The following is a 12,754-nucleotide window of genomic DNA, read 5'->3' as shown; positions in this document are numbered from 1 at the left end:
ATCTGTGAAAGAGAATCAGACGCCATTATAGAAATTCTGTAACTCCCAATATCTCTGCGCACAAGCATACGATGCAATTTCTACGGCAACTTTTCACTAACCTGCAAAACAGTGATCGCACAGCAAAAACAGGGCCTTTTTCTCAGTGCTTGCGGAGAACTTCCGCCTCCAAAACGGGCACCAAAATGGCCTCGAATCAGAAAAACAAAGTCACCAAGGGCTTCGTCCTATCCCGCAGCATATACTGCCCTCTCGCCACACCGCGAAGGGCGTCTCAATCTGAGAAACTGCACTCTTGCACTTTCCGGCTGTGCTATCTGCAGAGATTTGCTCCCAAACTCGAAAAAGGAAAGCAACACTGGTCCTCTTATTAGGACACCGCGAACTTGGTTTGCTTTCTTGAGCTCCTTACCACGAACCAGGCTCTGATACCTTGTGAAGATAGTGGGAGAGAAGGAAGGAGTCTCACTTGCGGCTTTCTCACATACACAATGGGGGAATACACACAAAGGTGGAGGCTGAAAATAGTTTTCCTCTTCTTAGTTGTGTAAGCCAAAAGAACTCTAGTATAAAGAAATAGAAGAACCCTATATGTGGGTCTCAAAACAAACTCAGCTAACTAAGGTGGCATACTAACTGAGCCACGAACTAGAGTACATAAGGATAGCTGTCATCCAGCTATTATTCATGGGCGGTGTACCAACCGCATCTGCAGCTAACAAGTCAGTGACATAAATGCACAACGGTCACCCTGGCATATCACGAGTGGAGCTCGATATCTCAACACATTGGCCAGTACTTACGGTACACACTCTGATGGCCATATGGGTGACCATGCAGGGATCCTCTCGAGCAGCCTCCTCCATGAGAGTTATTTTTCTCAGGGTTTAGAGAGACTCTCCCTTCCTCGCTGAGACTTCTACAAGGTTGAGTTGGCATTTTCAACCTTAGCCTTAGTTTCTTTCTACCTCATTCTTCTGAGGTGTTTTTTATTACATGCTTAGCATGTTGTATTTTCGCACAGAGCTTGCTCTAGCGAGTTTCTTTCTTACTTAATAGAAGTCTCTTTTTTGAAAAAGAAAAAGATCCATCTGATGCTGTTCATCCAATCTCCCCCATGAGATGGAGTACAAGAATGAATGTTGCGTGAGAAAAAATATTTCCAAGACTCCTATCCAGGCATCAATCCACGTACTGCAAACTTGCAAAGCAAGGCCATACACTGCAAGTTCAGGTCAATAATATTGAGACCTCCTTCCGTGGGGAGAATGAGGGTCTCTCAAGACACCCTAGCTACAACATCTAAGGTGTCATCTAAACCACTCCATAGGAAGTTCTTGATGTTGGAATATGAAGCCAAAGTGAGTAAAAAATGTGTGTTCTAGTGTGTTCTAGTGTGAGTTCTAGTCTAGTGTGTCCTATGGATGCCATGTGTCATATTGGGAGTTATCCCATATGCATAGGTGTTCATATGTGTGTGCGTGCTCTTTGGAACTCCAGGGTCCAGCTGGAAGATTGGACTTTGACTTCTGCAGGGTCCTCTTCTCGTCCTTTGAGGCTATCTCAGGTTATGATACCTGCATTGTATAAAATCCTTTTGCCTCAACCTTGGGTTTCAAAGAGAGGTGATTCTGTTTGGCGAATGCATCGCCCAGCCAAGTGGTGGAGGAAAAGATTACAGCAACTTTGGGCCTATAAAGTACCGCTTCGGCAACAGGTTTTCTTTTGGCGAGTTCTTTTGGGAGTGTTTCCATCTGGACAGCTATTAGCTCATCGACACATTGCTCCTGCACTTTGCCATAGATGTTCTGCTTCTTCGGAGACTGTGCCTCACTTGTTTTGGCATTGTCCGTGCTCTCGTGAGTTTTTTGATCTGCTTCGACAGCATCTGCGAGCGAGATTCCCATCTGTTCCGTTTGGGAAGTTCTTCTGGCTATTTGGGTTTCATTCATCCAGACCGGAGTTTCATCTTTTCTTCGTTTGGGTTCGCTATTGGGCACTATGGACTTTATGGACATATAGGAATTGTAAAGTCTTTGGTGATGCTACTTTCTCTTTGTTTGGCTTTTTTAGGCATTCTTTGCAGCAATCTTTCTTTGATTACTTGCAGACCCGCTGCATAGATCATGAGGTCTTTTTGGCACATACTGAAATTTTCAGTTGATGTAATTGTAGCACCTTTTTTGAGGTTGCTACTCATATAATATAATCAATCAAAGATTTCACCCAAAAAAAAGTGTGTGCGCTCTTATATAAGAGCTGTACTTGTCTAGTGTCAAATCAATCAAGTATCAAGCTACAAGCTCTTTGGTCTACATGTGAGTACTCTCATTTTTGTTCATTGCTCTAGTCATTTCATTTCCATTTCATTATGTCTCCTTTTGAGTATCGCTTCCTCTCTCCCTAGCCTACCCTCTCCTCTCCCTCTTTCCACCATGTTCCTTCACCTGATAGGTCTCATGAGCTGAGCGATACAACCTCTAGACCTTCACCAACATGAGCAAACGAACCAAGCAGTGGCCAATCATGTTTGATACCAATATCACTGGAAAACAACATTACATGAACTTTCTCTAGATTCGTCCTATAAATCCCACCACAAATCATGGCCATACACTTCAAGTCCTTTTGTGAAGAAGTCTTCATGATAGGAACCAGGATTTTGTGGAATTTTTCACACATAAGCTTTACTAAGAAAAATCTTCCTTTTTTGCATCAGAATCGGTTTCCCATATTAGGTCCCTACTCCAGTGTCTACTGATAACCAGCTGTAAGATTTAAGCTAACTAAGAAATCACACCACACACAGTGCCAACATCAAACCCACTATCCGACTGTATAGCCCGCCCCCAACTTGGGAGATCTACTTCTCTCTGGAAAGAGTAGCTTCATCCTAGAATGATGACAAAGCACCTGAAATTTTGGAGCTGTTTGAACCCAAATAAAGCTTTAATGAAGTTGATCTTCAATTTCTTGCATTTGTGTGGGCAAATACTACTATTTGAAGCTGCCATGCATGATATAAATGCTTCCAATCTGAGCAAAAGTGGACAGCAACGCACAAAGGGCTTCAAAATAGCGACCGCGGAGACAACAATGTCTATGAGATTGCAGAGCTTCTTGATGATGAGCATGCTAGGTAGGACCATGCTTATATACCTCAAGAGGTGCGACAACATTTGAGGTGCCACAACATTTGGGGCAAAGAACTATCCTATCCTACTTTTCCTTTTGGCCTAGGTGGCATGCATGGCTCTTTGGCAGCGGTAGGGAGCCGTTATGCCCAACAATCGGAAAAATTTATTTCGGGTTGCGTGTTTAGGCCTAGAAGGGCTAAAATGGATATAGAGATGACCAGTGGGGAGGTGAAATCTGTTCCACGCAGCAGCGATAAAAAATTTGCCCTGATGGAATGGCATCCCCAAATAAAGAGGTGGGCACTGGCCTTCTACTTGGTGAACTCCGCAATACTAATCCCATCTATGTACCAAAATCTATTTTTTGCAATAAAATGTAAATATTTAGGACAACTACACATCATGAGAGCACCTCCATGAATTTCTGACCTGGCATTTAAGTTGCAACCATGTAACTCCATTGTCTTCATGCTAGAGAAAGACTCCCTTATGGATGCCAACTCAAAGAGCATGGAAGATTGCATAGATAAGATATCAAGTTCATGAAGTCACTACCTGTCATTGTCTACACTACAAGCCATTTCCATATCATAAATGTAATGAAATAGATAGTTTGAACCTCTTCGAAGAGAACAACGGAGAAGTATGAAGTCCAATCCCAGGCCTTGCACCGGCGCGACTTCTATAGGCACGGTCTAGGGCTTTGAGATGGGACGATGGGACCTGGCCTCCATCGAGAGTCTCAGAGAGCAGGACTCGAGATTGCAGTGGTTGGCTGACAAATACGAGTGTGCATGTCTAGACCTCCAGGATACGGAGATACGCTAGGCAGAGTTCTCCTATCGCTCCTCTAGATCCCGTTGGGTGCAGTAGGGGGACAGGATAACCAGGCATTTCTTTTAGAGTGTAGGCCCTAGTTTTGTGGGGACACAGTTGTAATGATTGAGAGGCTTGGGCAGCATTATGCACTCGGATCCCTAGGAGATTCTCGAGATGACCACTGAGTTTTATCAGAGACTGTTCCAAGCACAGGAGGAGTCCCCTAGGTGATCGTTGCTAGGGAGACTTTCTAGAACCACATTTTGTTAGTGGTGTCGCTGAGCATGGGCAGCAGGCAGCTAGAAATGCTATTTATAGATTAGGAGATCTCGGAGGCTTTGCAAGACTTCATTGCAGAAGTGTTTGGGAGAGGATGGCTTGACGCTGACCTTCTTCAAGTGCTGCTAGGAGCACATTTGTACCCCTCTTCGGTGTGCTTTTCAATAGATCTTTGACACAGGCTTGCTTCCTCAGTCATTGAGTAGAGGGTGGATTTGTTTGATCCCAAAAGGGGACAACATAGCAGACCTGTGACAGTGGAGGCCGATCACTTGCTCGACTCAGCCTACAAGATCTTAGCTAAGGTCTTAAGTCTGTGGCTACGGCTGCATTTGCTGGAAAGGGCAGCTATCTTGCAACCACTTGCTTCTGGATGTTAAGGGCTGAATGTACAATAGTAGTCAAAAAAAGCAATCCCCCAAAAGCTGCTGACCTCGTGTAATTCACCCTTCCGCCGCTGAGGGAGGTGGATCCCCACTCAAGGGCTCCTACTGCTGCTGCTGCTCCTCCTCAGGTGACTTGCGGACAAACTTGTCTCTTTCTCTGTGTTTGGCCCTCTGCCTACGGCGCTTGCGAGCCTACTTGCTTGGTTTCTCTTTATTTGTAACCCGGGTCCAGTACCCTTCTGAAGGGGTCACCCAGGGGGTCTGAGACTCTTGCTGCTCCTGTCTGAGGGGTGCGGGACTCTAGTCTGCTAGCTCTGCCTGCTCTGCAGGGGAGGGGGAAGAGGCGCTTGAGGGTGGCCACGGGGGCAATCTTTGGCAAGGTGACCCATCTGTCTGCACCGAAGACACTGACCTAGTAGCCCAGAAATCTCCACACGCTGCGAAGTGTGCCCCCCTTGAGGGTCTCAAGGAGGATCAACTCTGGGAGGGACTCTGAACTAATAGCTGTAGCTCAATTTTTCCTTTGGATCTTTGCTGACCATTCTTCTCATCATAGTCCACCATCTGGTTCCTTCTGGTGTCCTGAAGCTTGGCAAAAATCTGATAGTGGTGCAGCTTTAACAAGGTGTTTCTTATTGTGATCAGTGGACTCTTGGCTGCCCTTTTGCTGTCACACTACAACCAGGTTCCCAAACATGGAATATTTATACTGCTAACGCCTAACGGGCCCAATGTTCAGGGCATGTCAGGGGTTCTTTTTTCTTTCTTTTTTTGAGATGAACTGAAGACCCTATTCATTTTCTAATAAAGGATTTACAAAATTTAAGAGTGATGCTCAGTCTGACTAGTGACTTACATACATGTTCCAATAACAAGAAAGCTTTTGAAACTCAGTATCCAAGTGACGCTGATCGGAGACAAAAAAGGACATTCTCTAAAACTGGATCTCCCAATTAAACAAAATGCTATCAATGACCTGCCACGTTTAGAACAGTGTTTTACCTGTTATAGCATGCCTGAGCTTGAAAGATTGCTTGGTGTCATTGCAAAAATGAATGGTATGCATGTGTTCAAATGGTGCATATGCCACTCTATCGATGGCATATACACTAGAATGTAAATGCAAAAGCTTGGTTTTTCTGTTCTGGGGTTGAAAGCTATGCATATCCAAGTTCGTGTTACTATGAAGAGAAATACCCAGTGAAATGTATATTTCTTGGTTCCCCTCTGTATGCAATAAACTTGTGAAACCCAAGGAATTCACTCCTTTGTTCAAAGTTGATGCAATCTCTGATTATAATGAGCACTTGATCATGACTCTGTACACATACGGCTTGCTTACAGAGTAGTGATACTGTTCATATGACAGCAGACTCTTTATATATCTGGTTTGGTATTGTGACATCTGTTTCTTACCAAACAACATCCACAGGCAGCAGCAAGCATTGAGAAGGGCCAGTTGGAGCATATAATTGATCCATCTCTTGTTAAACAAGGTTATGATCGAGATATTATACTGCTTATGGCAAGGCTTGGGATAAGGTGTACATGCAAGAATATGAACATGCGCCCTCGTATATCTTTTATCAGCCAAGAATTAGAGACGGCTCTTTGTAATTATGACACAAATATGAATTTTGGAACTGGTAAAATTCCACGGCCTCTGTAATAGACATACTTCCCAAATTCCAAGTGATGAGCATCACACAGAACGACTTCTCTCATGGAGATGACTGTGGAAAATTCACTTGGAGAACAGTTTATTTCTGGATCTTATGTACAAAATTTTTCCAACAATCTTATAAAGAAGTGTCTATATTACCTCTGTGGCTAACTTTTCTCCGTAAAACTTTACATCTTGTGAAACTTCTGAGAGTTATATCTATAGGTTGTAGTTGAAAAGTGTCTTGGCTTGTTTATTCACATCTGGGCCTGAATCTTGGAAGGAACCATTGGGTCTCTTTGAACATTGTGTATTGTTCACCCTCCTTTACACGTGTGATGAGTGATGAGACTGGACTCTCAATTATAAATAGTCACATAAAACCATCTGATATTTGAATCTGACATTGTTCAATCTAGTACAGTTCAATTCAAATCACTGTGTTTCTCCAGCAGTAGGCAAACAGAGTTTACTCCATCTTCTAACTCAGCCATACATTTTTGAGCTTTTGTAATTGTCAAGGCTACACTGCACCACATTTCAGCAAAGTGTTGTCGCTTGTACTCCATTCTTTTTGCTTTAGCGAGTGGCAGAACCATTTAGGCTCTACATCGTATGGACAGTTGATGAGTGCAGCTGAGTCCACAAAGAGAGGAAATCCAAATGAAATGGAGGGGTGACGCTGATGCAGAGCTGAGATATTGAAAGAAAATGATAGAGAAGGCAGAGGAAGTGCTGAGGCGAGGCAGATGCAGATTGACTTACTGGAGGCTGGATGCAGGTTATTGAAAGATGCTTTAATAGTTGCCCTTGTACGCTCCTTCCTTGACAGAGGGAGAGGAGATGATGATCCCGGGGGAATGAAGATTTGTTGGCAGGATTGTAATGTAAATCCCAGTGACCCAGAGACCTTGGAGTCCATTCGTGGAGAGTGTTACGTGTATAGGAGGTTTATTCATGGTGGCCATGCACATTTGACCACCATAATTTCTGCAGCGCATGCACATGTGCACACCCACATATATATATGTATGTATATATGTATATCACAGTTTCAGTAACACTTCAAAAAGGATCTATTCTTTTTCTTTCAACCTCGCAATATTTTCTAATACATGAAAAGAAGAACATTGGTTTAAAAAATCTTCATCCATTTCCCAAGAACTTTCTATGTGATGAGATTAGCACATCCACAGTGAGCCTGTGGAAATGAAGTAATATTTGTATAAGCAAATGCAAAAGTCACGTGCTTTGTCAATCTTTAAAAAGTGCATTGCTTATAGCTTAAATAGAATGTTTATTTGCAGTTCACTATTACAATCATGTTCTCGTAATCCTATTTAGATAACTTCAATATTAAGAGATCATACAATAGACCGTTATATATTAAAATAGTGATTATTTTATTCAAGCAAAAAAAGGGTAGCAATGCTTTAATGAAAATTTCTTTCCAGTGTTAGTCTTGAACCCTGCACATCCGTGCCATCAATGAAAAGAACCATAAATCTATGACTAAGATTAAAAATTAATGCCAAAGGTCTCATGAAGGCCAGCCCTGGCCCTGTGACATGCTCTAGCTATGACATCCAGGGTTAGTCTTGAACCTTGCACATTCTTGCCATCAATGAAAAGAACCATAAATCTTTGACTAAGACTAAAAAGTAATGCCAAAGGTTTCACGAAGACCAGCCCTGTGACATGCTCTAGCTCAACAAATGCTATCTCAATTATAATCCTAACAGTAGGAAGGACTGAAGTAATAGCATCTATCTCCTCCATTATTTCTATCGTCTCTCCTTGCTCGGATATCTCATAAATCACAACCTTTGGGGATTCAGGCTTGCTAACACTCATGGAAGCATCAAAGACCCCTCCCAATAATCATCAGGCAATATTTCATTCAAGGCTTACTATGCTCTCCTTAACAAATCATACTGCAAGGACGCTTTTGAAATCAAGTTCTTCAGGTGTCTTTGACATCAAGACAACGTAAAGACATAGTAATTTACTCAAACCATGTTCATGTATTGACACCATCTCCTTCAAGTGATCAATAGAGAATCTTGTATACAAGGCATCATATTCAAACCATATTTGAGATAGGATCATTGGAACTTCAACGTACTTCACAAATCACTTATTCAAACTGTGTTCAAGAAAATGTCACTTTGAAGGAAGAGAGATTGTGTGTACCAACTATCAACATTAGTTAAAACAGAATTGTTGAGCATTCAAGCATTATGGTGGACATCCATGATCTAGAGGTCATGTAATTTGATGGTGACAGTTACCACATGACAAAGTACAAATGAGTGAGCGCTAGAAAGGTTAGATTATGAAGAGCAAAAATCAAAGGCTTTTGAGGAATGCTCCTACATGTCTAAAAAATACGTCTTTGCATAGGTAATGAACGTGACACTTACAAAACACAGCACGCAAAATCTTGGAACTATCTATGATGAGAATTCGTTTGTGAATAGGTTGAACCTGAAGGCATAATGGCCACAAGTGAGAAGGGAATAAGGTGAGCCTATCATAGAATATTTTGCATAGACACGTATTTCAAAGATAAAGGAGTTCGGCCAGACTGGACCTTGTATCCAGAGTGGTGGTTGTGAATCAGGTGCTGTTGGCTACAGCCTGGTTTGTTTGTTCTTGCTGGTGTCGATCTACAAGCAGTATCACTCAGCTCAAGAGACCTATCAGGAATTTTTTGTGGAGTGGATTCGACAGCACTTCAGATGTGATAGCCAGGGTGGCTTGGGAGACTCTTATTGTACCCACAGTAGAGGAAGGGGGTCTCAATATTATCGATCCAGACTTGCAGTGTACAGCCATGCTCTGCAAGATGGTGGTCAGAGGTTTGATGCCTAATCAGAAGCCATGGAAGGATTTTTTCTTACGCAATATGCAGACTTGCACACCTTCTCAGGGAGGAGATTGGATGGACAGCCCTAGATGGATCTTTACGTCAGCCCATCTCAGATCTTCTACCTCCCCTCTCATGGCTGCCATTCTGAAAGCTTGGGATAGCTTCAGAAGTATTCTTCGGAGAGTTCCACCCTCCTCTTGTGAAGAAATTGACAGGCAGCCCATCATGTGGAGTGATTGCATACTAGATGAGCATGGTAGATCACTAGGCATGTCACACTACATGCAGTGGTCTAGATGGGAGTTGAGCCCTGCCTCCACTATGGGTGCTTGGAAAGCTTTCAAGATGCTTCTAGAGGATCAGAGAGTTCGTTCAGTTAGTCACCTCAGAGGACGTGCAGCCAGGATGTAGCAGATAGATGCAGCCATACCCATGGAGTGGATGGATACAGACCATTTGCCTATCTCGGAGTCCACCTGGTTGGGGGCTTTTACAAGGACAGGTATCCCTCTGCACATGAGGATACACTTGTCTTTCAGGTTCATGCAGGAGGCAGACTTCACAGATCTTCAGAGGACATTCTCTTGGAGGCTCCTTTTCAGCCTGTCAGGATTGCAGGATACATGAAGATGGGTAGGGACTCACAGTGGTATCTTGATCCAGACCCCGTTCTCCTGGCTCTTGGATCTTGGAGGCTTTGGTTGTATGGAGGTTTCCCTATTAGATCCTTGCAGTGGGATTTGCTTTTCTCGCAATAGAGATGTGAAATATGGCGTCGTGCGGGGTTTTGGGTTTTAGCTCCCAGCGTCGCTATATAGCGACAATGGTCAGTCACTATATAGCGACGGAACAAGGCAAGGCGTCGCTATATAGTGACGATTCAGGGCACTTTCAGCTAAATACAGCACATGTTCCGATGCAAATCCATAGCGGAGTTGATGACTTGGCATGCATCTCATCAGTCCACTGATGACACATTGAGAATTCCCATAGATTGTGAAGCTTGGAAGCACATAGACAATCACTGGTCAGACTTTGCGAGGGAGCCACGCAGCATACATCTTGGGCTCGCCATGGATAGCGTGAATCCTTTCGGGTTACGCTCGACATCTTGGTCGACATGGCTCATAGTCTTCGTGAATTACAATATCCCACCATGGCTAATAATAAAGAAGGGACACCTCATGCTTGCACTACTTGTGCTAAGGAAGTGCAAGGCCAAAAATATGGACGTGTACATGGCACCTTTGATAGAGGAGTTACATATCTTATGGAGAGGAGTGCGGGTCTTTGATATTTCTAGAGCTCCGGAAAACTAGCCAAATCTCAATGCTCATGACGAAAGAGAATACAGTCATTACGGCAAGCATGGATGGTATCATAATCCATACCCACCGTTGTTAGCATCTTCTTCGCTTCATCTCTTAATGCGAGCATGGTATTTGGTGGAGGCAACATCTTCTAGAGCAACCTATCACAATTCAAACATACATAGGCTTCGAATAATGATGATTCTCAAACATACATGATGATTATCAAAACAAACAATATCCAAATATGAGTCAAATTAATTTGGGAGCTAACCTCATACAACTGTGTTGATTTCAACTCTCGCATATTGACCTCAGACTCTGACATCACGTGTACATGTGATGTAGTGCCCCTAAAAATAGAATCCATCATGTCCACCATATCCTCGTCATCATCTAGCACATCCAAGAGACTATAGTCTTGCTCAAAGTGTGAAGGTATATGTGCACCCTCGCCACCCTCCTCATCCTGTCTCAAGATTTCGTGTAAATATAAGATGTCTCAAGGTTTCGTGTCATAATGGTATCCAATATTAATCACGAACTCAAATAGCATTGACTTACCGATGATCCATCACCACGTGCAACATCAATGGTGGGTACTAGTTTGGGCTCCTCCCCATACATCCGCAAGTGGCACATGACAATATGACGTTGATGTCGTACTTCTCGCTTGCAATGAGTACAATGACAATACAACCTCTCCATAAGCCACTTTGCACTCTTGGACATTGGCGTATCATCTGACGAGCTTCCACTCGTCCCTTCCATCTGCACACTTCTAAAATCACAACATGAGCTGGAAGAAAATCTATTAAGATCCAAAAAATAGCCACCCATGAGCTCCTTTCCTCTCTTCTCTCCTAGACATACCAATGATATTTTGGTCAGGGGTATCTTGATGTGGACCATGCATGACTACCCAGGATATGGAGAGTGCGCAGGTACATGGTTATGTCTTTACATGTATAATATAGGATTATGCTTTTATGACTCTCTTTCACACGCATGTCTTATACTAACACATTCATGCATGCGTGCAGGACTTGTTACAAGTGGGTACCATGCTTGTCCTATTTGTGGACCGGGTTTGAAATCACTTGCATGATACTCCAAACATATGAGGAAAAATATTTATGAAGTTCATGCTCGATACCTTCCGCTGGACCATCTCGCACGTGGAGGTCAGCTTGATTCACCACCACCATATTTGAAGGCAAGTGACTAGATTTAGGCTTGGAGGGTGAATGGAGAGGAACCTGCTCTTGGTATGAAGACGCTATCGATCTTTCAAGAGCTTCCTTATTGGGGTCAGTTACAAATCAATCATCTCTTAGATCCCATGCATATCTTCAAGAAGTGGGGGCTACTATTTGGGCACACTTGGTTGGTTCCAAAGACTCGAGAGGAGTGCGAGAAGACTTGCATACTATGAATAGGATGTCTCGTTTGTGGCCCCAAGTACGTGCTTCAGGAAAAGTTGTCCTCTCGAAAGCAACATGGATCCTCTCCACGAGAGAGCAGGCAGCGGTCAAGGCCAACATTGCCTCTTTTCAAACACCCACAGGGTACATGTGTTGCTTGAAAGGACAATAAGCTTAGTGGGCTCAAGTCCCATGATTGGCACAAGGACAATAAGCTTAGTGGGCTCAAGTCCCATGATTGGCACAAGGTCTTACAGGTATTCTAGGTTGTAGGATTAGTGTACCGATAATCATGATGTGTTAGTGTAATTATGATTATGTTATATTATTGACATGACTTCTTTGTTGCTTTGATAGTTCACCCTCCCAATTACAGTAAAAGGGTGCTTACAAGAAGATGTTAGAAATTCTATATTCAAGATTAGTGGTATTGTGAGGTATGCTTACTATCAGATCACATTGATTGCATTTTCTTCAATTTAAACAGAATAATCTGTAGACTGATTATAAATATATCTTACATGGGCATGTGAAATAGGTGGATATCTCAAAAAGAAATCTTCATATCAAGCATCGAGAAGGCTAGGGTCGATTCCATCGAAGCCGTATGCTTGCTTGAGAAGCACTTTCCCTCAAGCATTATGACAACTCAAGTGCACTTGCTTGTGCACATAGTTGATGAGGTGGCCATTGCAAGTATCGTTCATAGTCGGTGGATGTTTTTTCTTGAGCCATTTATGAAAACTTTGAAGGGATCTGTAAGACAAAGAGCAAGACCAGAAGTAAGCATGGCAGAGGGATGGCTTGTGCAAGAGTCATTAGTATATATCACGGAGTTTCTTGCATCCACAAATCTCGATATGC

General features: G+C 43.0%; 1 protein-coding gene across 7 annotated transcripts in view; it reads left to right on the top strand.

Moving 5' to 3' along the window:
• Positions 1-6,442, top strand: part of LOC147883555 (receptor-like cytoplasmic kinase 185) — a 181,790-nt gene extending 175,348 nt beyond the window's left edge. For 2 of the 7 annotated variants that reach the window (XM_087399871.1, XM_087399870.1), the window contains exon 14: positions 6,054-6,442. In XM_087399871.1, coding sequence (XP_087255997.1) covers positions 6,054-6,290 — 237 coding nt within the window. In that variant the 3' untranslated portion in view covers positions 6,291-6,442. Of the gene's footprint in view, positions 1-5,990 lie in introns of all 7 variants that reach the window. The other 5 variants (XM_087399876.1, XM_087399875.1, XM_087399874.1 and 2 more) reach the window with 5 other exon arrangements.
• The last annotated feature ends 6,312 nt before the right edge of the window (positions 6,443-12,754 follow it).

This window comes from Dipteris shenzhenensis, chromosome 28 (genome assembly GCF_047967505.1).
Source record: "Dipteris shenzhenensis isolate YYH24624 ecotype China chromosome 28, Dip_SZ_1.0, whole genome shotgun sequence".
Classification (NCBI taxonomy): Eukaryota; Viridiplantae; Streptophyta; class Polypodiopsida; order Gleicheniales; family Dipteridaceae; genus Dipteris; species Dipteris shenzhenensis.
Note: the sequence above shows the minus strand (reverse complement) of the source record. Positions and strands in the feature narration are given on the sequence as shown.